The 24,638-nt window shown below is 44.8% G+C and overlaps 1 protein-coding gene across 4 annotated transcripts; it reads right to left on the bottom strand.

Annotated features, from left to right (window-relative positions):
• Window positions 1-260: 260 nt before the first annotated feature.
• Window positions 261-24,598, bottom strand: LOC146182252 (bifunctional arginine demethylase and lysyl-hydroxylase JMJD6-like). Of its 4 annotated transcripts, XR_014700342.1 has the most exons (10): window positions 24,366-24,598; window positions 21,825-22,039; window positions 19,983-20,135; window positions 18,751-18,777; window positions 10,489-10,685; window positions 7,733-7,880; window positions 6,841-7,029; window positions 6,284-6,456; window positions 679-820; window positions 261-636 (listed from the first exon to the last, which is right to left on the bottom strand). XR_014700342.1 is itself a non-coding variant. In XM_084577312.1 (9 exons), exons 1-9 carry the CDS (start codon window positions 24,457-24,459, stop codon window positions 760-762), a joined length of 1,257 nt encoding a protein of 418 aa, XP_084433438.1. In that variant the 5' UTR covers window positions 24,460-24,598; the 3' UTR covers window positions 261-759. The 4 variants fall into 4 exon arrangements, 3 of the variants coding, with proteins under 3 accessions (XP_084433438.1, XP_084433440.1, XP_084433439.1); XM_084577312.1 differs by having other exon boundaries at window positions 261-820; XM_084577314.1 differs by lacking the exon at window positions 24,366-24,598 and adding an exon at window positions 23,128-23,265 and having other exon boundaries at window positions 261-820.
• Between the last annotated feature and the right edge of the window lie 40 nt (window positions 24,599-24,638).

Here is a 24,638-nt window from a genome sequence, read left to right as displayed (position 1 = left end):
GTAGCTTACGACTGTGTGCTAATGAATATGTGCAGAATAAGAGGCACAAATCAAGGGATTATAAATTGAGTAGCAAAGCAAATATATGCAAACGAGGACCCACAAGAACAGTCTCAAGACAGAAACTATAATGCTATTGCATCATACATGTGTCTCACATATTTTCAAACTTGCCTTTTGTTGGTGCCTCATGTCCCGGGGGCCCGAAGTGCACTTCCTACATGGCTTGCTCTCGGCTTTCACAAAGTATGGCACACTAATAAATAATTCGAAGCTCTTTTATTACATCTGAACAATGAGGCAAAGAAAACATTCTGAAATGGCAGCATGAGCAAAAAGGAAAGGAACATGAAATGGCCCAAGAATGCCATAAATAATGATAGTCGATAAGGTGACAAAACATTTCTTAAAATAATAATGTTAATCCTCGTACCCCAGAATCGAGGCTTCTGACTAAGTGGCAGCGGTGATGGATACAAAAAAGAAAAGACAGCAACACTCGTGACTCGAGATCCACTTGCAAACACACATGCGATTCACCACATTCTTTTGATGAACCGATCGTCAAGAAAATGAAAGGTGGAGCAGGAAGGGAGGCCTGCTGTCCCAACAAACGGACGTCTCCTGGTGGCAGCAGTGGCTTAGCAACCGTCAAGTCAACGATGAACTGACGTAGCAATGGCTTTCTTTCGCTCGTTTCTCTCTCTTCTTTTTGGCATGACATGCACAGTTGCAACACCAGTCTAGGGAAATGCTTCCTTAACACCTGCTGCAGCTCCGCTTGTGATCCCTGTGGTCTTCTCTACTCGAGGAGCGCTTTCTGCGAGGGGAAAATCCAAGCGCAGCTGTGAGAATGCCTGTCATTAAAATCAAAGCAATATTACTGCCAAGAAGAACAAGAAAAACGGAATCATTCATACTGCATACAACTGCAACCTGTGTTACGTGGACGGTCATCTTTTTTCCAGAAAAAAAAAAACAAATCAGGGCACGGCAAGTGCATAAAGGGACTTTGAAGTCAACCATAAGTTGGCCTGAATAAAGAGTGCACCATGTTCTAGTCCCAAAGGCCCAGCACTCACCGAAGGCAGAGCTTTTGTAAACAAGAAAGCACAGCAAACAAAATACAGATGTTGCAACCGCCTGACGATTTTATAAGTAAATTTGTGCACGTATACCGATTTAGTGACGCAAATCACAGAGGCTACACAGCCGTGGACTTCAAAACAGTTGCAACCTGTCGTTTATTAAAAGGATATCAAGAGTGAATCAACATGTCAGCAGTGAATCAACGTGCAGGAAGATTTTAACATTAGCTTTATCGACGACAAATGCATCTTTCACTGACAGAAAAACTTCAAAGCCCAGAGAATAAATTTTTATATGGAACAGTAAGCAGATGAAGTTGTCGCCGATGTCCTTTGAATTAAAGAACTCTTCTATAACAATGAGAGGAAGCCATTCCTACAGGTTCAGCAACAAAACCACACGGAGTAGAGACAGTGACAAATTGGTTTTTAATTCAGAACCATCAAGAGCAGCCCAAGTTCCATCCTTGCAGCCTGACACAACAACTGTTGCAGACAGATGTCATTAAGGCTTAGAAAGCATGAAAAGAAAAACACTACATTTTAAGCACAATGCTAACAGTAAAAGCCTGGGAATTTAAATGACCCCTGGCACTTTTCCCGTTTCAGCACTAGTATCTAAAGGTAGCAAATAGCAAGACTAATGCAGCAATCTATCTGAGGCTTCTCGAACTGGACTCTGCAGAACTCTTGGGTTTCTTAGAGAGCTTTGTGGGTTGCAAGGGCACCTGAATACATGGATGCCTCAACTCCCACCATTTTTATTCTAATTTAATTTGAAACCAACTGTAACATACCTGCTCAGAGCAGACTCTTTTACTATACAGACTGCTCTTAATACTATACTGAATTTCGTTTCTTTCTTTCCTTTTCTTTGTTTTTCTTTTCTTTTGGTGGGGGACATGCAACTGCACACACCTCTGGGAGCAAGAGATTCCAGCCAAGCTTGTGTAGCTCCTTGCAATTCTCTTTTCCCACTAATGCGTTAAGCCAGCAAAGCAGCTTAATATGTTTGCAACTTCAGCTTTTGCAGCTTGGACTGGGTGCCATCATTCCGGTGTTCATGGCGCCTTACAACTCCTCTATTAGCCTGTTCTGATCTCTTCATTTTTCCACCACCGTTAATTAACTTTTGACGAAATGCAGAGAGCTATTGAATGAAAAATGGTACATGTAACATCAAGAGACAGGAGTGTGTGTGCAGAGTGGATCAGGGAACAAACAAAAGGTAATGATATTCTCGTCACTAACTGATGGTCACTAAGGATGACAGACTGGATTTTAAGAGAAGGCAAGCATAGTAGGGGGCGGCAGAATGTTAGGTAGATGGATGACAGCTGGAAGTTTGTGGGGATTACGTGGATGCAGCTGGCACAAAACTGAGTTAATTGTAGAGATATGGGAGAGGCCTTTGCCCTGCAATGGATGTGGCCAGGCTGGTGATGACGAATAACTTCAACGGCGGTGCCAACAGTTCATCAATCAGAAGCGTGACAATCAGTGACGTGATCAGAGAGTGGAGGAGCAGCCTCGAACAGCTGGAAGCTTGCGGTGGCATCACGGCACAGGTTGATGAGGGGCCGGGGCACATGCTAGTCATGTGACCAGCGACGTCATGGTCACATGATGTGCTACACTACCATTGGGCACTGGCACTGCTCAAGTCAGGAATAGAGGCTTAACAGCTGCACCGTAAAATATTGAGAATCGGCGGTCTAAATGGATCAGTATAGCTGAAGCAACGGCAGCAAAGCATGCCTCTGCAGCACTTTGCATCTATTCGCATAGACACTCGAGCAAGTGCCAGCACGTTGCGTACCTTGTCGTAAGTCTGCCACGGAATTACAAACACGAGTTTCCAATAGATAACCAGGCCCCTCCAGATGAGACCAGCGAGCGACCAGTGCCAGTGAACGACCATGAGTGGCAGGCTGGGTCAGAGCAGAGCGCAGGGCAAGAGAAAATAGGTCACCTGCCACCAATCTGGGTCATTGTGCCAATAACAGCCTAGCTTTTCAGTCGAGCCACTGATTGTAACTTCATCCCATCTAGATCCTACAGAGACTGCTCTGAAAAAACACGCCTCCTTTGTCAGCCTTTCCTTCCATGTACAAATCTTATGCAGGTTGCAAGATAACAGGATTCGAATAAGAAGTTACAAAGGTGCTTTGGACTGGTGCAAAAAAGGTATTGTGAAGTATTTTGAAAACAATGGGTATAAAAATCTGAGGAATGCAACAGCAATTCCGTACACCATAACTTTATTTCATAAAAAGAAAAAAAAAAAAATATGCTGTAACCTCTGGCTACACTAAATATAAATGATGCTGTGGGTGATATGAATTCCAGTATGATACAATTTTACAAATTCCCCAGCTAAAGTGCACTGTGTAAAATGCAGTGCAGAAATTTGGATGCCAAGAGCATTCTCGCAGGCCATTATGAGCAATACAAACATAAAAGCTGCCAGTGCGCAAACTAATGCTAAGCGGTGTCCTTGTCAGGCGTGCGATACATGCTGTGAGCACTGGCATGCGCAGTCCATAACTCGTTGACGGCGTCATCACCAGCAGTGCAATATACACTGCGTGGTGATTGAACGGCCACACATGACTGCATATATTACTATGTCAGCTCTGAACTGACGTGCGTAAATGCATTAGTATCTGTGCTTTGATCTGCGTGTTTTGACCATTTTTAGATAATAAAAGTTTCAGGTGAATCAACTATTTGCATCCTTCATCTCACGAACACCAATTGCTCCACAATGTATGCAGTATCAATATGGGCCCCGTGTTTTGAACAGACATGGGGAAAAATACATCAGCAAGGCACATGCCAATTATTCAAGAAACTATTTGAAAAATTTATAACATGTTTAATTCAGTCAAATAATTTCCAAAATATGCTACTTGATTCGTTCGAATAATCGAATACGAGGGTATTGGAATTGCTATTTGACATTTTTGGATATTTGCACACCCATACTTATTGCAGATCAAATGAGCTCAATCATCACATAGACAACGCTCATGATAATCCTGCCCTCATAGTGACTACGAGAGCAGTATGTAGCTGGCATGTTTGTAAGCCCTAAGGCAAGTTGCATATAAACAACAAGTGGACGGGGGAATGAAAATATTTAGTGTGAAGAGGAAGAAGTGCACAAGGAACATGCCAGTCAGTGGCATCGTGATCGCTGCGCGTGCTGGATCTGCCTGTGTTCGCTGCCGCTGTGTTCGAAGCTGATCTGCTCAGTCCTGCTGATCAAGTCCTGTTGATCCGCTGAATAAACCCCCCATTCTTACATTTGGTGGAGGTGCTGGGTAAGATCTATCCTCTCGCCCTGGAACTCCGCAGCCGTACATTACCACCTCCTGCGATGCCTGAGGACGTCAACCACCAAGCCGTACAAGTTGGCTCTGCCATCATCTGCCCCGGCTCCCTCCGCCAGCGTGACCCCGCCATCTTCAGCGGCACTGACGACCACGATGTCGAGGACTGGCTCACATCCTATGAACGAGTAAGCGTTTACAACAAATGGGACGCGGAAACAAAGTTAAGCAACGTCATTTTCTATCTCACCGGCGTAGCAAACCTATGGTTTCGAAACCATGAAGCGGACATTCCATCATGGTCCGCGTTTAAAGCCAGCTTCTCTGAAGTCTTCGGCCGACCAGCTGTGAGGAAACTCCGCGCTGAACAGCGCTTGCGTACGCGGTCTCAGCAAGCTGGCGAAAATTTCACGAGCTATATCGAGGACGTCGTCGACCTGTGCAAGCGCATTAACCCACACATGTCAGAGGCCGAGAAGATCAAGCACATTCTGCAAGGCATCGATGACGATGCCTTTCAGATGCTGTCGGCTCGAGATATCCGCACCGTCGCACAAGTGGTCACACTGTGTCAAAGTTATGATGAACTGCGAAAACAAAGGGCCATAACTCGCGCGAACACCATGCACTCCGAGTCCCTTGCTGGCCTGACAGATGCATGTGAACATTCTGCGCTCCTACCACAAATTAAGAGCTTCATTCGGGAAGAAGTTGCTCGACAGCTCTCCCTTATATCCTGCCATCAAGAACCTTCCTCAAACCTAGCTCCTAGTTTGCGCCACATTATTCAAGAACAGGTAGCTGAATCTCTTCCTCCAGCCCCTCAACCCATGCCTGTTACAGCGCCGTTAACTTATGCGGCTGTTGCGGCCCGACAGCCACCTGCATATGCTCCACCGCCACCAGCCTACGTTCAGCCGCCTCCTGCGCCTGCGCGAGAACCTGCGCAGTTTATGCGACCGGCTCCAAGACCACGTAATCCCTGGCGCACGACGGATAACCGGCCAATCTGTTACACTTGCGGGCTTGCTGGACACATTTCTCGTTACTGCCGCAACCGTCTCCCGGTGTCGGCACCACCTACTCATGGTTCTGCATACTGGTCTCCGACGCCTCAGTATTCCGCGCCTACTGAGCCTCCAGCTGGCCCTCAGTTCTCCCCAGACCGCTCAGCCATGTCCGACATGGTTTGTCGGCGACAGATGAGGACTTGGGAAGTTCGACTGGGTCGCAGTTCTCGCCTCAGGAACTGCGGCCTCTAGTTTTCCTCATGTGAAGCGTTCTGTCGACGTCGCATTAGAATGAAAAAAAAAAAGTGAGCTAGAATGCTCGGCATGATCTGTCTGGTGCCAGGAACATAATCTTTTCTTGATTTTGAATTTTTCTCCCTTTTCTAACAATCTTATCACGAAGCTGCTACATATACCAATTTGATAAGTTGCATTCGTAAGCCATAAACACCCCAGTGTGAGCAAGAAAAACAGCCAAGCTATCTTATCAATCAATTGTGGGCATAAATTTTGCAGAGGAGAATGAACCATCATCTGAAATACACAATGAAAGGAACTATGTTCCTTACCATACCTGGCGTTGCTGCTGTTATGTATCAGTTTCTGCGGCAACATCACAGATTAGAAAGCTTAAAAGTTAACTCATGAAGTTAGAGCCTAAGGCAGTTTTCCTTTCAAACCCTTTGCCAACACTGAGAAAAGGCAGACTCGGGTAGTTTTGAAGGATGCGTGCTCCATGTTCACTAAACTAATTTCTTCGTTCAAGACCGCAGAACAATGTCTCTGTACCATCACCTACGCTCACTATATGCTTGCGTAGCAATGCCAGCACATAAAACCAGACTCGCACCTTTTGCGTTTGTAGCCATTGAGACTCCCTTTGCCAGAGTCCTCGTCAGAGCTTGAACAGCAGGAGGAGTCTGAGGACGATGAGCTGGAGCCCGAAGAACTGTCTGAGGCTACACCAGAATCTCGGGACACATCTATGTTGTCAGCAATGGCAGCCAGTTCGGGCCTGTGCTCCTGGAAAAGCCAAGGACAAAATGAATAAAGACACCAAAAACTTTTGAATTGGCCTCTCTTTGCGACATGCACAAAATTATTGCAGATGCAACTGTGTTCCCCATCTTTCACAGTTACAGCAGACAGGTGTGGATGAAAGAGGCAGAATGAAAGTAAATCAAGGGGGAAAAAATTTGGACACTTGAAAGCCGAGCACGAACAACTGAGCTGGATCGCAATTGAAATCGATCATGTAAAGCCAAAGCCTAAGGCTGGTTTTAAGTGACTCAGTTAGGGGTTTACCATAAGTAGGTAATGGCAGAACAAGTTCATGGAAAGTGAAGTCCGGGCTAGCGCATATCCGCTCTGACTACCAACCACCACAGCTTTTCAGTGTAGTCTCACCTTGAGGACCTCATACCACTTGCGTGACAGCTTGGGCCTCCCGCGCACCGTCTTGTGCCACACGATGGGGAAGTTGGTGCGGCTGCAGAAATTCTGTGTCACCGCAATGGTGTGGTCCAGGTTGAGCACCACGTGCCACCAGCCACCCGGCACAAACACCACCTCACCGGGCTTTTGCACCAGCTCCAGCTGCAAAGGAGGGGGAGGAGGCCAAGGTTACAAGGTGATGTGCTCAGCATGTAAAACAACGCATCTTCTTACGGTTGGTTGATTTTATGATTTTACGCAAATCTGGACACTGCATATCAGTGTGCCTTGCTTCTTTCCTGCTTGTCACTGGTGGACGGTGTCACACACTTTGTCCGATTTTAGTACACCATAGGATGACGACAGCTTGACGGTTCCTGTCTTCATTTTACTGTTTCCATTTCTTTTATGTCAACCCAATTTTGGCGAAGGTGCTTTTAAGAGCCTAGCAGTATTTACGAAGAAAATTAAAGTTCCAAAGGTTTCTAGTCAGAGCCATTTCAATGCTCAAATGAAATGATAAGGAAGGCTCTTCTCACCTTCCACTAATCTGCAATGTCATAGACGCTGTGCAAGCCATATTGTAGAGTAGAAAAAATGAATGCTGCCGCCCAAGAACTTTTTTAACGTGACTGTACACTCTGGGAGACGAAAAACACTGAATGGTATGAGGAAAGAAGGGTTACGTGCTCGAGAATGCGGAAATGCTATCCCAATTAATGTATTTCTATGCTCCAAAGCAGTACCTCTCAGCGAGCACTAAACAAGATTTACCGATTGCACACCCCATAAGAAAGTTGCCACTATGGCTGGGCACCAGGCTCACATTTCAAATGCACATTCCAACCAGGCTGCGGCTACTTACAGGCTTGCATTCCTCCGGCCATCCTGGCTGCTGGGTTCTGGGATAGACTAGCCGGAACCATGTGATGGCCTCATCACCTTGCTTGCCGCCATCTTCAGGTCGCAGCTTTAGCATCTCCTTTGGCGTGTGAGTCGGGAACAGGCACCACCTGGCAAGGCCAAAGGAAGATCGCCAGGCAGCAGGATGTCAAGCAGTGATCAAATCAGTGCTGAAGTGCAAACAAAATTCCAGAGCACGAAAGAGGGAAACGCAGAACAACGCAGCCTACAAGAGGCATTAGCAAAGCGAAGATGATAAAACTAGTGCCTCTGTCACGTGAGTAACTTCAACGGCTGTTAGCCTTTGAGATTCTCGATCGCTACCAAACTTCTGAGGAGTATTGGCATTATTGCTACACAGTAAATCTGACTTCTATCGAGAGATTCCATCCTCTCACACCAGTGTTGTGAAGCCACAGTCGTCGCCAGTATTTTAGCGGGCATACAAGCAGCCACAAAAATGTTGAAACAAAATGCTTATATGATGTAGGATTGTTAACTACTCTTGAAATTATGGTATGCACACGGCCGTAAGCCTATCTCTTCCTTTGATATCAGGTTTACCTCACCTGCCATACTGATGGTAATTTTGCTGTTTTGGACAAGCTCAGCAGCACCTATGCACTTTTGAGAAAGTTGGTTTTGGCTGCTTTTGTATTGCTAGCAACGATGGTACATTATGCTTCTTGCTGGTACATTATGCTCTGCCACGTCGACAGGTGGAGGCGACCCGTTAAAAAGGGGACAGCCGTCATCACCACCACCATCAGCAGGCGCCAGAGTGAAGTGGGTCGAATGACACGCTGTGGGTGCCCAAACACACCCCTACATGAATATAGATATTCATGGTTGGCCTCACAATTTTACACGCCCTCTGCAGAGTGGCAGAGAAGCCAACAGACCACATGGTACTGGAGTGTGTGGCATAACTGCAGTGACTTTTGTTTTTTGTTCTTTTTCGGCCACACTTAATTTTCCGGAACTAAACTGATGATTTGTTGCAAAAGGTCGGTAGCCACCATCACCAGTGCTTTGAAGCTCACCCTGTCTTTTCCTTTTTGAAAATTGCATGTTTTTTCAGTGATGCTGCTGCTCCAATTTTATTTGCCATTGCGTTAGGCAGAGTGCTCTCTTTTCAAGAACACACACAAATGCCACTCAAAGACCTTAGGGACCTCAATAAAATTCTGCATAGCTCCGTTCACTCGATGCTCACTGGAGCCATCCCTGTACCAGTGTTGAAATGGACTTTGAGTTGGCAGATTATTCGTTCAAGGGGTTTTTATTTCAGCCCCTTAGGCAAGTCAGTCAAGTAGGAAGAGACTACATCAATGCTAATAGGACCATCCCTTCCTCACTCCCTCGTGGCACCTGAAGACACAGCGTCAGTGGTGGAATGACGCCCAAAATGCCGCTTTCACAAAGGCAAATAACCCCCTCAGCCCTCTGCATCGATTTTGCCAGACTGCAAGTCCCATGATGCGCCTCAACGCTGTCACAAACCATGAAGGCGTGACGTCACAGTGGGCGGTATGATCGAGCAAGCTTGCTTTGAGCCAGCAATCATGGCATACCTACACTTTTTTCATCTTTACTGCGGCTTTAGTGCGTACGCTTTTGCCGTGTGCTGGAAGTCACTCTTTTTAAGAAGTAGCAAGCTAAGTCGTGCGACAACTGCAAAATATCACAATTTGGAAATGTTGCTGTGCTTCGCTGGCAGTTTAGTTCAACTACAAATTCGAAATTTCTGAACATTTAACAGGCTTGTGAACTGCATTTTTGTTATTTGAACTATTCAAAAATAGTTTAGCAGTGAAGTGTGGGGCAAATCAAACAGGTGATGCTATTGAAAAGCTATTTGAAACATCGGACATTCACACATCCCTAAAATAAATAAATGGTGGGCCTTTGCACACAAACAACACTGTAGATGAAAGTACAAATCCGAGACCTTCTTAAGCCGAAGGAACAATTTTTGGTATGGTTGTAACGCAGTGCCAGAGGATGTAAAAACCAAAGCTTCAATGAGAGGAACAGTGGTCAGCTGATGTCACGAGGGAAAACTGAACCCACACACACTTATTAAATTAAGTGTGTGTGTGGGAAATGTGCAAAATAGTGGCAGAATTAATGAAAGCTTAGAAAGAAAGAAAAGAGAGCCAACAGAGTCTTTCTGTTAAATATTTTTTCCCATAGGGATGCCGCATCCCATAGTCCACACATGATAAGTGTTACCTGCATCTAGGGAATGGGTAATATTTTTACTACACTAAAGCTTTCCGTGTGGTTGGAAGCTGCTGAAATGCCACATCGGAGACATCATCTTTCAGTTCAACAGACGCACACAGCAAATGACCTACTACAGAACCAAGAAATTGTGTTAAAAGAAAAACGTTACTGGCGAACCAGCTTGCGACTTAGTTAAAACATTCAACGAAAGCCAATGAAAGCCACCATGTTTGTTTCTCTCCCTACAACTGCCCCCCTCACATTCCTCCTTCTCTTTCGTTCCCTCTCTTTTGGCTTAGATCTTGGCTTGCCTTGGCTTGGTGCAGACCAAGTTGGTAATCAAGCCCAGCCAAGGCAAGGCAAACATGTGACTACAATGAGCTTCAGTTATGTTACTACGCAAGGTGAGCTTCCCATTATTGGCTTTTGCCATTCAAATTTTTTAAAATTTAGCATTCGATTGCGGCACGTCAGAGCACACGCTCACACCTTTTGTGTCCGTGCACCAGGGCGTTCCAGGCGCTGGTCCCCAGGGGGTCTATATGGATGCCAGTGCCAGACCGCGCAGAGCCCATGACGAACCAACGGTATGGGGGCCTTTTCTCTTCTCCCGCATACTGGAACAGGTCGTCAGAGAAGTAGGCAGGCACTTGATAGTCCTCAAGCAGCTTGGCCCTCCGTGAGTGCTGTAACACATGTTGGAAGAGGCGTTACCTTCACTGCTGCAGAAAATCTTTCGTCTGACCCTTACAATCCATGTGGCTTTGCTATTCAAGGAATTTTTCAGAGACCTCCTTGGCCTCACAGTCGTAACTTAAGTACTATTTCTAGCTCACGTGCAAAATGATGACTTACAAACAAAAAGGAACAGTGCTGTTAGAAGTGCGTGGCAAAAAAGGCACCTGCCACAACCAAGACTTCCTGTATAAACTTCCAACCTGCACACTGACACCATCCCTACGGCGGAGCGCAGATTTGAAAACTGTTGTGTAGAGACCTAAGCTGCCACCAGGCGCTGCCTGAACTGACTCCCACAGCAGACGATACGATGTTGCGCATGACGGCCCTGGCTAAGCGCTGTGCAGGCTCTTCTGTTTGTTTTTCGTGCTCCTGGTGCGTGGATTGAGTGATTGATGAAGTTTAACATCTCCAAGCGAGTCTCTGGCCACGAAAAGCACGGTAGGGGAAGGCACCGAAATACTCGTGACCCAGGTGCACGAGCGATTTTGCAGTGGGAAAGCACAGGTATGAACACTAACCAGACAATAATATACAGCGCTTGGCATGGAAAATGCAACCCTTATATCCCTTTCCTTTCTCTTCATTTTGTGCACCGGCGCCTCGCTGTCTGCTGCAAAAATAATTCCTCACTGTGCTAGTTGATGCATTGATCTTGAAACTGAGTTTCTGCAGCGCCAATAAATAGAAAATATAAGCAACGTACACGGTCGTCCATCTAAGCCGTTCACCTTTACTACCTGCTCATTCTCCCTGACTAAAATTTACCTTTTTTAAGATTACCTTTATCATCCTGTACACAAGGGAAGACAAAAACGAGCGGAAGGAGCTGCCATGCGTGTTTTACGCGCTCTGGAAGAAAGTGTGCAACACAACTGTTGATGTACCGCGACTATTCACGGCAACAATATTTTCAAAACGACCTCTAACACAGTTAATTCCCGTGGTTAAGGCCATGTTCGAGCATGGATGAAGCTTCATTAAAATTGCCAAATATCTTGCATCGGCGGTGCTCTCGCGCTTTCAGATAAAAGCGTTAGGACATAATTAAATAAACTTAAATCAGCAACTCTTGCGGACTCTAGTGATCCATGGGAATATGTAGAAAGCCAAGCTTAATTTATTATGAACAATTTTGATATTGCACCCTGAAAATGTTATGCAGAAAAACTAATTATTTTCATAGGATTTCCATATTGGACAAGTATTCTGGTTGAACATTTTTACATGTCGCATGTTGTGGTTTGCAATACTATATCAAACTACATGGTTAATATAAATTAACACTTATTAGCACCATATTACCATCTCAAAACCCTCTGTAGCATGAAATTCAGGAACGGTCAAAATGTTGCTACAGAATGCATTCTCCTCGAAGTGAAATGCTCAGTGGAGAAATCCAATCACTATACTACCAGTTAAAAGAGGGCTGTATGACTACGAATCTAACTGAGTAAATATCAGAGCTCCAACTGCCTAGCACCCATTAATTTACCGATAGCCCATGAACATCCCATATATCTCAAGCAACAACACAAGTACCAATTCTGCACTTCCTCTGGCAGAATAAAATTAGCCATATACTCCAATACCAACAAAATAGTGACCTAGCACTTGACAAATTCGTAAGAATAATAATAATTGTTCCTTTAATTTTCATCACACTGACCACAGCGGCTGCATTTTGATGGAGGCGAAACAAAGTGGCCTCCGTCTGTGTGCAGTGCACTTTCACTCCCACCTTCCTTCCTTCCCTTACCGTGCGGTTCAGGTGTCCACAAAGCAAGTGTGACAGATACTGCACCTTTCCCTTCCTGTGAACCAATTATTATTATTATATTATTAAGGAGGCTGAGAGAAAAAGCTGAGAAGCAGCCTGATTAGCTCTGGCCTCCCGGAAACACATTTGCCGATTGTACAGCATATCAAAGTGCACATAATCAAGACCAAAAGGTGACATATACAGAGTTCTTCTTCAACTACTCGTGTCAAATTTGGGTAACGTCCCTTGGAACGATATCCCAGTCGTGATCCTTGACCACCACCCGCTCGACTTGCAGAAAAGAGCGCAACAATATACCATTGCGGGAAACAATGTTACTGCTGCTGTACCCTAATGCTGTTGTTGACTATGCATTCATTGACACAAATTGTCACAAAGGTAAGCGCCTATCGCGCGCATCAACAAGCGGACCACGCGAAGACAGCGTTTGAGAACGAGATGATAGGAGTAAGTTGTGGCGCCACAGCATGCGGCAACAGTTTAGCACATAAAAAAAAAAAGAAGACAACTAGACAAGCAAAAGCAAATCTGGCATCAGGGGGAGCGTCGGCATGAGCAGGTCGGAAGTGTATAGAGAAGGCCGTGGCTGCATCAGATATAGTTGCAGGGAGTGCCACTGGAGGGCACTAGTGTACTATGTAATTTCAAGAACAAACACAGCTGTGGGCCAGGTTTAGGCTGGCAAAAATAAGGACAGATGTGATGGAAAAGAAGAGGAATAAAGGTTGCTGGCATAACAGCCAATTATGTTGGCTTGTATCATCAATGTCAAAACATGACAGCGCAGTCAAATTGATCTAGAAATTTAACACAAGCTCAATTATGATGCAAGGTCATACCAGTGCTTGATGTGAATGCATTTTTTAGGTTTCAAAGAAGCGACACCGCTTAAGATAAATTAAACTGTGGAGGATCCAGCGTCAAACTGGTTCCACCTATACTAAGTGCTTTCCGGATAATTTGTGTGAAGTCAATATACAGCTTGCATCAGATTACAAATTATGCAACTTGCTATGGCAGTCACACTCAAAAGTATAATTCCTTGCATTGTATTTATAATAAAAAAGTGTCTTGCCATTTATAATTCCATCCCTTATTTAGGTGGCAGTAGCAAGGCCCATATTTAAGCTTAGTTACTGCAAAAAGTGTGGAAACACTAGTCCAATAATGCACTCTGATTAAAGTTTAGTAATCCAATAATGCACTCTGATTAAAGTTTAGTAAGTGTTTCAGGCAAGACAGGGCAACATTTTCTGCAAAACTAGATTTTATTCACTCGAGACTGCATGCATTCAAAGATAGGATACTGTTACCAAAAGCTGTTTGTTTGACAAAAGAAACTTACTTACAGTCAGATACACCTAAAGGAAAGAAAAGGCCTCTTCAAGGGACCCCCTCACGGCAGAGTCTCATGACACTGTCGATAATCCCCTTAGACTTGCGAGTGTGAGAATGCAGAAGATACAATGGGATTCACCACGGCTTAATCAGATTAACCACTGCAGGATGAAAACCAATCGATACCACGGGCCTCCTCTGACGGGCATCTGCCATGTTTTTCTAGATCTATAGTTTTGTTTTGAATTAACTACCATCCAGTTGAAATGTGCTTCTCAGCAAACATGTGAATGCAAAATCGTTACAGAGCGGTCTATAAGCTGTTTTTTCTTACGAATGAAACAAAAGTATAGACAGATGGGCTGGAATAATAATAATCATGCTAATTTTAAACAACTTTTTCACAGTTTCTGTAGTGCCTTTCAATGATAATTTCTATATATTGCAGTATGGTTATACATTTGCTTGACTTTTTATGGCAGCTAAGTCCACAGTGTAAAGAGTGAAAATTAAGTAAAGTGACTGCAACAGCACATACAAAGCACGCTGCGGCACTGCAAACTAGATTTTATTCACTCGAGACTGCATGCATTCAAAGATTGGATACTGTTACCAAAAGCAAGGGAATCATTGCAAAACCACTGACGTGTGGTACAAGCACACCATGCACGTCCATGCGCGCGGCTTAAAACAAGTCAAAATGTACCTTAAGCTACTGCATGGTGGAAGCAGACTTACGGACCAAGCTGCCGAGCACAAGAAGCATTCAAACACTGGTACCCTATTACTCATGAATACAGTAACACCCCGTTAATATGTAGTTGGTAGGGACGCGGCAAAAGTATGCACTATACGGCAGTACACCTTAACAGATAACAACAAATTTGCCATTACTCACACTCCAAAAGTGAAGAAAAAACCAGGCATTGTAAATTTCCCGAGCGAGACTGCAAGCAAGCTTGTCCATAAGGCCCATCTTCTCAGCGAACGCACTCATAACAGTTTATGCCTAAGCGGCTTCCGTCACAGTAGGGCCTGAATCGGCTCTTTCCAAGTCATTGCCGCTGTCATTTTCGATATCCTCATCGCTTTGGGGAGGGGCATAGTGCCGCCCGTTTACACACACACACTCACGCAACAACCGCTTCACAAAGCGCCACAGCTCAATACAGACAATGCAATCGCCTGTTGCACACCCCACCCACGTTCATAACGCTTTTTACAAAGGTTGCGTCTCAGTACGGCGTCAGCCGAACTGCAACGAAAAGTGCGTATTACCAGGTAGGCACTTCATGAGCCAATACGCCTTAACCAGTCAACCAATACATGGGTTTCAATAACGGATTAGCCGGGGAATCTTCACGACTACATTTTAACCGCAACTACTTGGTAAGCGGGTACATATTAACGAGGTTTCACTGTACTCTTCACAAAACCTGAAGCTATAAAAGTATGGTGACCACAATACGCTCTTGTGCAACCCTCTGCTTCCACATGACAACGCATGACAGCTTGTGCTATCATCCGGCAGATAATGCACATACCGCAATGACAGGTTCCGAGCATGGAATGCCAAATAAATGCCTGGCTGGTTTATAAATACACACTTTACAAGAACCTTCGTATATAGAAATGCAAATCATGATGGTTTGAAGGACATGGAGAAAAATTGCCTTCAATTCATAAGTGGCACTGAGGATTGATTGTGGCCCGACATATACCAGACATAATATGCAGACATAATCGCAGACTTCTTACTTAAAAAAAAACATTTTTTTTCCAGGTCTACTTCCCTTTCTCTGTAATGTACCATGAAATATTGTTTGTAAATGTCAATGCAACAACTTTCTTTCACTTAATGCATTAATAAAAATGCACAATGCAGCTACCCTAACTCACGCATGCTTGTAGCAATGCCTTGCTGATCATTACATACAGAATTACCTGAGCAAGTCTGGCAGTACTTCTGTGTTTGAAAGTTACAACACCTACAAATGAAGAGGATGGGAACTTTAACATTTTGCATCACACACTTCTTACAGCGCCCATATTAACTTTGGGGAAGAACAAAGCAAAAGAATTGGCTGGTGATTTAACTTTGGTTAATCCAGAGGGAAGCAAAAGCTTTATCTACATGGCCAAGCTCATTGCCAAGGCTGGATTAAAGGGACACTAAAGACACCCAAGTATGCTATCAAAATCAAATTAGCGGCATTTGGAAACATTGTCGCCGCATATTCGGCAGCAAAAAATCGAATTAGGTATTGCTGAGATATTGCGATAAGTTGAGGTTTTTTTTTTTTTTTTTTTTCCGCCGGTCGGATTCAAACTGTTTTTTCCTACTACATAGTAGGGTAGGATGATGCACACTATGACGCAAGAGGAGACTCCGTGACTGCTGGCGCGCGGGGAGCGGAGAATACTTCGCAGGTGCGTGCCGGCCGAGAGACTAGCGGCATCTACCGACAGGCGGACGAAATGAGTATATTTTTATATTTGCCTTGCAACATTTATGTTGTCTTTTCGTCTTTTCGCCGTCGTTTACGTATGATAAAAGCATGTTATCATATTCGAGACAAAACCGACTACGACATTCAAACGGTCAACGTAATTCGCATTTGTCAGCCTCCGGGATCCCTTGCGCGTCATGCGATTTGTAGTTGCGAGCCTCGGCCGTTTCGGCTCTGGCAGCGATACCTGTATTGCTGTTCTTCCTCCTTACTACCTTATAACAGCTCTGTTTTCAGTAAGAGTGTCTTTTTTGTAACCACGAACTGGCATTCTATCGATGCAAGCCCATCATTTTTCTCTTTAGTGTCTCTTTAAACACACTGTGCATTTTTCCGAACGTAAAGCTGTTTTCACCCGTCTCTTCGGTGCGCCGCCTTTTCAGGGCATTATTCCGACGTGCCTTCTTTGCATTCCGACATACTACTGCTGCAGGGTGTTCATCCTCCTCCATTTCGCGCAGTGTTGTAGAATAGGCCGGAGCCCGGGGGCCCCTATTATATAAGCATCACCCCTCTAGTGCCCTCTACTTCTAAGTCACATTGACGTCCCCTCATGTGACCTTGACAGTGGTCACGGGCCACTTGGTGGCCTACGTGACTATGGCCCAAAGTCACATGGCGACCACCAGGCTTAAAACCGAAGTTTTACCTCTAAATCTCCCTCAAGGTGAAAACTGCGCACACCCGATGGCACCTCACGTGACTTTGACCTGGACCTTGAAAGCGGTCACGGGCCACGTGACTATTCCCTAAAGTCACATGGTGACCTGGTGGTCACCATGTGACTTTAGGGAATAGTCCGTGACCACTTGGCAGTGGTCACGGGCCACTTATACAGTCCTTACACGGGCAGAGTTAACCACGGTTAGCGTAACTGCGGTTATGCGAAACCGTGGTTAACCCATTTACACGGCAGACCAAACCACAGTTACACCCCTAACCGTGGTTATCGCAAACCGAGTTTGGTGACCTCGGTTTGCGTCGTTAACCGAGGTTATGGCGGCATCTGTTGACGGAGGCTGCTCGTCGGCACTCAAGTGCGCGAAGCGTACGAGCGTGTCTGCTTCAGCAGTGTACTCGTTTGCCCGTATTGAATAGCCGGTGTCTACTGTGCCGCCCGGCGTCTTCGGTTACGGCCTACAGCCAAGCGTCTGCGTACTGAAGCCCCGTCCTGTGTTTGCAGTATCGTTTGTGCGGCTTGGTGCTGAGCGTGGAACGTCAAAAAATGCGCGGTTTTAGCTTTATAATGAAAGTGCACAAGTTCGCAACGCTTGCAGTGCGGGATGCTGCGAGCAGGCTGAGGTACGTTACACTTACCGCGGCGGTGAAGCGAGCGAGCGCGGCGAACTACGGCGGGGTGCGTACCCCGCTAGTCGTCTGTAGGCCTAAATTGTTTTGCTTCGAAGCCGCGGCGATCGGCGCTTTGGAACTGATCAACGCTGTCGAAATGGTGTACTCATGAAACATCCTTATTGTGAATCCTATTCTGCCGCTGTAAAATAATGATATGATAAACTTTGGCGATACTTTAATCGCAGAGCTAGTATAAGCAGAACGGTGAGCCGCAATGCACCGGCGGCAGCTGTCTTGAGCAGAAACTTGAAAGTATCGCGGTTATCGGTCTTGCCAGCACTTTGCCGCTGGTCAGTGATCAGGAGTGATTCAATTCTGATATTCGGCTCAGTATTCCAGATGCCAATAAATTTAGCACGCTTTGTTTCTGACGTCGGCGCTAGCGAACCGCCGAGTCGTTCGCGTACGGTCTGCGGGAGGAGGGGCCACAGCGGCGGTGTTTACGATGGTCGATGAGGTGCTGCCATCGTGCGGGGCTTCACCGCGTTGTTGACGCTTTGCCGGACGGCACACCGGAAACTACATTATAAATAAAATATTTGTAAATGCTGCTCTGTTCCGCAGATGACCGCGATGCTTCGGTTGTACTTTATGGGCAATGGCGGCCGTAACCGAGAACGGCGGCGAGCTGTGTAAGCACAGCTAACCGCGATTGGCGGTTAACCGTGGTTAAGTTCGGTAACCTCGGTTAAGCGTAACTGTGGTTAAGCCGGCCGTGTAAAGAGGGTATTAGCGGCCTATGAGGCTGCGCCCCAAAGTCACATGAGGACCACACAGAAGTCTGGCCTCTAAACCTCCCTCAAGGTGAAAACCGTGCACATCCGACAACTCGAACTACCTGGCGTAATGAAGCTTTCGCTTAAAAAAACAATTACTTTCGCTTTGCCAACATACATTTCAGGCATACTGCACAAGAACGCATGAGTCCCATTACAGCTTGGACAGCACAGGTTTTCTTTAGCAGTTAGCGGTATTAACACTTAGGAAGCTCGTTTGAAAATACCGCTTTTTAATTTCATATGGGCCTACCGTGATCTTGTTATGTTTTCCTGAGCCCTGCAACCAAAAGCACAATTATTTTAACATGCAAACAGAAGAGTACACATCAGAAACTAAAAGTCATCAAACTAGTGGAACCAGTTTTTTAAAGAGCTCAGCAACAACTTCCACAAATGATCAACACTAAGCATCACCATATGCATTGTCTCTGAATGTGAGCACAGCCCTTGCATAGCACCTCAGTATCAACCTTTATACGAGTGGAACATGTTCCTCTTGAAAGACCAAACTCCCTGCAGCCTTATTAATAGGCATTATGGCATGGAGAAACCTCAGATTATTATTTTCACCCCTTTCATTGTAAAAGCATAAAGGAAACCACTGCAACAGCACATAAAAGATACCTAAAGAAATTTAATTTTTGACTACGACTGTCCAAGATATTCCAAAGTACACATACGTTCTTCCATTCAAAATGATGGAAACTGGTGCTAAGTTATCTCCTACTGACAACTTAGAAGCTGCGCTGAATGCCCAACCAAAAGTTGCAGCAACAGCTCCATAATAAGCATAATCACAATATATGTTTTTTGTAAGCTTGGGCAGGAATTGTAAACATGAAGACTGTTGTTATAACTAAGTGAGGTAAGAAACAGCTCACAATGAAACATCTAAAGCCAACAATATATTTTGGTTTTGAATTTATATATAAGCTGTCTGCTATTCTCTCAAAGGGTGGAATCGAAAGTCTTAAAACCTTCAACTTTCTGTATGACAGAAACTCGGAAGTTACAGAATTAATGAAACCTTTCCAGCAATACATATTAAGCTGACAACACAAAACCTTATTGTTAATCCAACAATATTTGTTGCGTCTTCTTAAGTGACAAAAACTAAACTTCATACTGTGACATTCAACAGCACAGTCAATGCTTCATGACTCGACTTCTGCCATGCCTACTAAAGTGAGAACAGTGATTTTTCATAACCTACTTGCAATGAAATGCAAACCATAAAATGCTGTCTGTGCCGGCTGTAACAGACCAGCATACCTGACAGGCTGATGCTTATCTATATTAGCCAAGCTTCAGGCGAGAATCCTCTTACACCAAGTACCCAGCTTAAGAAACCTTCCGATAATTGAAACAAAAAATTGTATTTCTACTTCCGTTTCTCTTCAGAAAAGCTCACTGTAAAGGCAACGTGAAAAACACACAAAATGTGCAAAAACAGCAAAAAAGCAATGGTTGGAAATCACTCACTTCCCCAAAGCTGCTGTCAAAAATGTACAAAGGGCTGTCATCCCTATTATTTTCCATGTAGTAGACAAAGTACTTCATCTTCAGCTTGACGCTGTAGCCGTCGTTGTCTTCTCCACATTTGAACTTCTGGTTTCGGTACTTCCTAGCTAACCTCTAGAAAAAAAAAAGAAACAGATACTTAGGACAGTCTACGTATATGAAGACAAAAGCTCGCTCATACAGCAACGCCAGATTCCCATGCTTCCTCCTGTGACGTGTGCCCCCGCACGACTGGTCCCTCTGTACTCCTTTGGCGTAATGAGGTGATAAGGGCATGCAACTGAAGGCATACAGTATGTTGATTCAAATCCCTATTGCTAACTAGACTGACTGATGCATGCCAATTAAGCATCAAAAGGGTATAACACCATCTGCAATGCTGCACGAAGAATGGTTACGTCACAATTATGGTACAAGAGAGGAGAAATGTGGCGCCACATGGAGGACAGTTAGAGATGTCGTAGGACCAAAAGGGTGCCAGAGGTTACAAGTCGGGGGAAAGGGCCTTGCCACAGGAGTATCTGTTGTATGTGCCGCCGTCCAACTTGCTGCTGAGGCGACTCAACAACGGCTGGCATCGCAGTTTCTATGGCAACTTAAAACAGCCGTAGTGCCTCGCTTATGTCATAGCTGCCATGATACGAGTGAGGCACGATTGGATTATTGGTACCACCAAGCAAAGTGTGTTGCATTGCATGAGACATAAAAGGCTTCCACCTTAAAAAGAAAAGGCACATAACTTCGTTTTTCTCAGCATCTAAAGTGGTACAAAATACACAGCTCAATCATTCTTGCCAGTTAAGATCACAATAAACTTCCCATCTAATATCTGCTTCTCTACATGGATGTGTCAAGATTTTGTTGTTTCAGCCTGAAAGCATGTTGCAACAGCACAGCCCTAAACTAAATCAAGCAAGCACACAGGAACCTGAAAACAGGAGTACAATAATGAAAAAAAAAAAAAAAATTTTCTTCTTCGCACCAGCATGGCTGTATATACCCTACCTTTAATTAATGAGAATCTTTCCATTTAAGCAAAGCAGTCCTTCAGTCACTGAATTAGGCATTAAAAAGATTTATAAAACTATGTGCACTGCACATGTGAGCACAATGCACCAGCACCATTTTCGTGCTTTTCTTTCATTCTGATTATTCGCATATTCCAGGGTGACAGGAAGACTAAAAAGTCAATGTAAATGCAAGACAGTGAACGTTGCTGCAAAGCCTTAACCAGCTAGGTTGCACAGCTACATAAATGTACGATCAATTCCAGCAGTGGCTCAGGTGCATGCAGCAAAACAAAAAGAAAAAAGCGGCAAGAATATGTGCAATACACATATTGAGCACACGGCCAGGTAATGTCATGCAAAGTAAACCTAGCAGTAGAGGAACATGCATCGATTGACCCTAGTGATAAAAAACGAAAGCTGCTTGCATGATAATCAGGTAACCGACCAATGCATTAGATACAACTACTATGAGCAGTAAGCGGTGTTCATGCCTGCCTGCAGCCATCACTTAAATGCCTCGCAGAAAAAGACTGCACCACAAGACACAATGAAGCAAAGCTAAAGAATTTCTCTCCTAACCCCCAGATGCCACCAGCATACAAATAACTCCAAACTACTTAAGGAGACAACAGTATGCTTCAACATAGAGATGTCTTTTCTTCTGTGCATATCCTTGCTACATGGTACAGTAGCATTGTGTACCAGCTCATTTCTCATGCCAGCTCTTTGAAGGTGTCAAGAAGTTCCACCCAACCTTGACAGGGCTATGGCATGTAAGGAGTGCACGACTTACAGGCAGGTTCCACTTGTACTGGGCCTTCCAGCTGTCTGTGGCTCCCTGGATGACCACAGGCTTGTAAAGCTTCTCATATTTCTCGATGAACTCATCTGGTGACACGCGACTGATGTGAATGCGCTCAACATTATCCGGCAACGAGCTTGGGTCCATGTTGAAGCTGCTTGCATAGCCCAGCTTGCTCCAGCCATCGCCCTCCTGTTCAAAGAGCTCTGAAAAGGTCAAATGACATGAATGAAAATATTATTAACGAAGCTACAAAAACTGGCCTACTGCACTTAACAAAACCGGCATTTCTGATGCAGAATAGTGCAATTTGAATACAAAATACAGCTGACTAACAAGTCGTGAAACCTGCTGCTACTGTAAGACAAAGTTCTGCATAGTTTCATTTTCTACTGACAACCTGGGATGTCAAAATGTGGATCCCAGGTCAGATACTATCAAATTGATGAAAGCAAAACTTGAACAAAACATGAACAACACATCACAAGACATTCTCTGCATCAATACAGAATCTTTTTAGATAAGTAAATTCAGCAGTGATTCATCAATAAGACTATCCATGCAATACCTTATTGCTTAAATCTATATGGACATTCTGTGTGACTGGTCATTATTCCTTGCCTCAAAAGGTAACAGAAAAGCATTTTTTTTTTTCACAAAATTCTTATGAGGAATACATGCCATATGGATTCTGAATTGTGGAGCTTTACACCCCACAGGGTCATGTGGGCAGTGCATGGGGGACACAGTAGTGGAGGGCTGCAGATTATTCTAGACCACCTGAGGTTTTTTAGTGAGCATGGACATCACACAGCACATAGACGATTTGTATTCTGCCTCTATAGAAATGTGGCCACCACAGCTAAAGCTGAATTCACGTCCTTGGAATCTCCAGGCGAACATCAAAGTCATCGATGCACTGCTGTAGGTTTGCACTCTGTTTAGAAGAGCCAATAGTGCAAAATCGCAGCCTAAAGCAAAGTTTATAAAGAGACACTAATTTAGAGGCAGTCAGAAGCCAAAAAGAGAATGAATACGACAAAACTCCCGGAATCGTAACCCTCTTTGGTTTCTTCCATCTGCCCCCTTTTACTTACAGGTCCAGCGTCTTGCATGCTGTTCTATAAAGCAACTTTGTCAACACAGAACAAGCCAAATGTGACATACTTTTGCTGCTAAAGCATCAAGGAAAATCTCCATCATTGCCTTCAAACAAGAAACAACAGAATACACTTGTGCTCTAGCGTAAAGTTCACAACACCACATCAAACGGGCCTTCAAATTATGCTAATACCTTATAAGGGACACCTATTCCTTATTAAATTTATGAGCACTTCAAATGCCTCAGTACAAACGGTATATCAGCAATAAAAGGAACACGTCATCAATTTCGCGACAGTCTATTTCGTGTGCTGTATCCCTCACAATTTGAGCTCAATGCGCATCTGCATTTGATTTCAGGGTCAATAACTCTCGGCGATGTCGCACAGCACATATGCGTGTTAGCATATGCTGCCTGGCTTGGCTCGCTCTGTGATTGATGGAATTCCCCCACCGACAAACGGTGGGCCATACCTACCATTGTTGGGCCCGCGTTTGAACCATAACGTGCAAGCTGCCAGAACAAGAGAGCAGAAACGTGTGGATAAAAGGTCAAGGTAAGAGAAGAGCTGTTTCTGGAAAACTAGGCGCTGTTTACCCGCGCTACCACTCTTTCACACTTACTTCAAGCTCGCTAGTATTCCTCTTTCCCACGACAAGAAGTAAATAAAAGTGGTATCTAGACACTGCCCGTTCACTACACGACTTCTGTAACGTATACTTCCAGCGCCATCAATGGATTCAGTACATTCACTTAGCTTAATATAACAAAGCGGATTGCGCACTTTATTTTTTGCGATCGAATCGAAAAGTGCTTCCTTTTAACCTACTTGCGCAATCGATTATTTAGCCGACGAAAAACGAGAAAAGCAATCGCTCACTGAGACCTCGTTTCGCAAACCGACGTTTCAATTGCGTACCGAGCTCTCACGGCGACGTCGCTTCTTGAGCTCAAATTTCAAATCATTAAAGAGAGAAAGAAATGGCATACAGATTTTTAACAACCGATCCTAAATTTCCCTTGAATGACTGATTAGGATGATTGATCAGTAGTCTTGTATCAAGGCGAGGGCAATCGGGACTCGGCCCCAGGTGTTCCCACACTTGTGAACAAGAAGTGCACGTAAGACCGGAAATACAAAAGACACTTCAAAGGTCAGAGCTTAATCTTGCCAGAATAACCCTTCCCACGAAAACTTGGCGATCCGTAAACTGAGCCGGTAGCGTGTAACCACACAGCGAGGGACCGTTACTTGACCACGCGAGTACGCCGATTACAGTGAAAAATGTGACCCTCGTAGAGAAGCACAGCACAGCACGCACAATAAAAGCAACACACTACTGATGTTTGTATCGGCCAGCGTTTCGAGTAAATTCTTCGCGAGTTCTTCAAAGGATCGAGCTTTTCAAGCAACTACGTGACCAGCGCACCTGGCCTCGCCTTGAGCTTGGCGTCGATGATGCGCTTGACGGCCCTTCGCTCCAGCCTCAAACCATCCTCGGCTTCGTTCGCCTCGTTATCCATGGCTCGGACACTCCAGCAACATCTGAGGACAGTTGTTCACTCTGCTTAACGCACTGCCGACCGCCGAATTACTCACTAAACAACGGCGGTAGGCAAGCGCGTAAGGTAAATGTCACTTTCATTGCAGAGGCTGCTTTGATTTTTCGAACCTCTGGTGACTGAAATCCGCAACACGTTTA

This window comes from Amblyomma maculatum, chromosome 8 (genome assembly GCF_055883805.1).
Source record: "Amblyomma maculatum isolate TAMU_Amacu chromosome 8, ASM5588380v1, whole genome shotgun sequence".
NCBI lineage: Eukaryota > Metazoa > Arthropoda > Arachnida > Ixodida > Ixodidae > Amblyomma > Amblyomma maculatum.
This window is presented reverse-complemented; position numbering and strand designations above follow the sequence as displayed.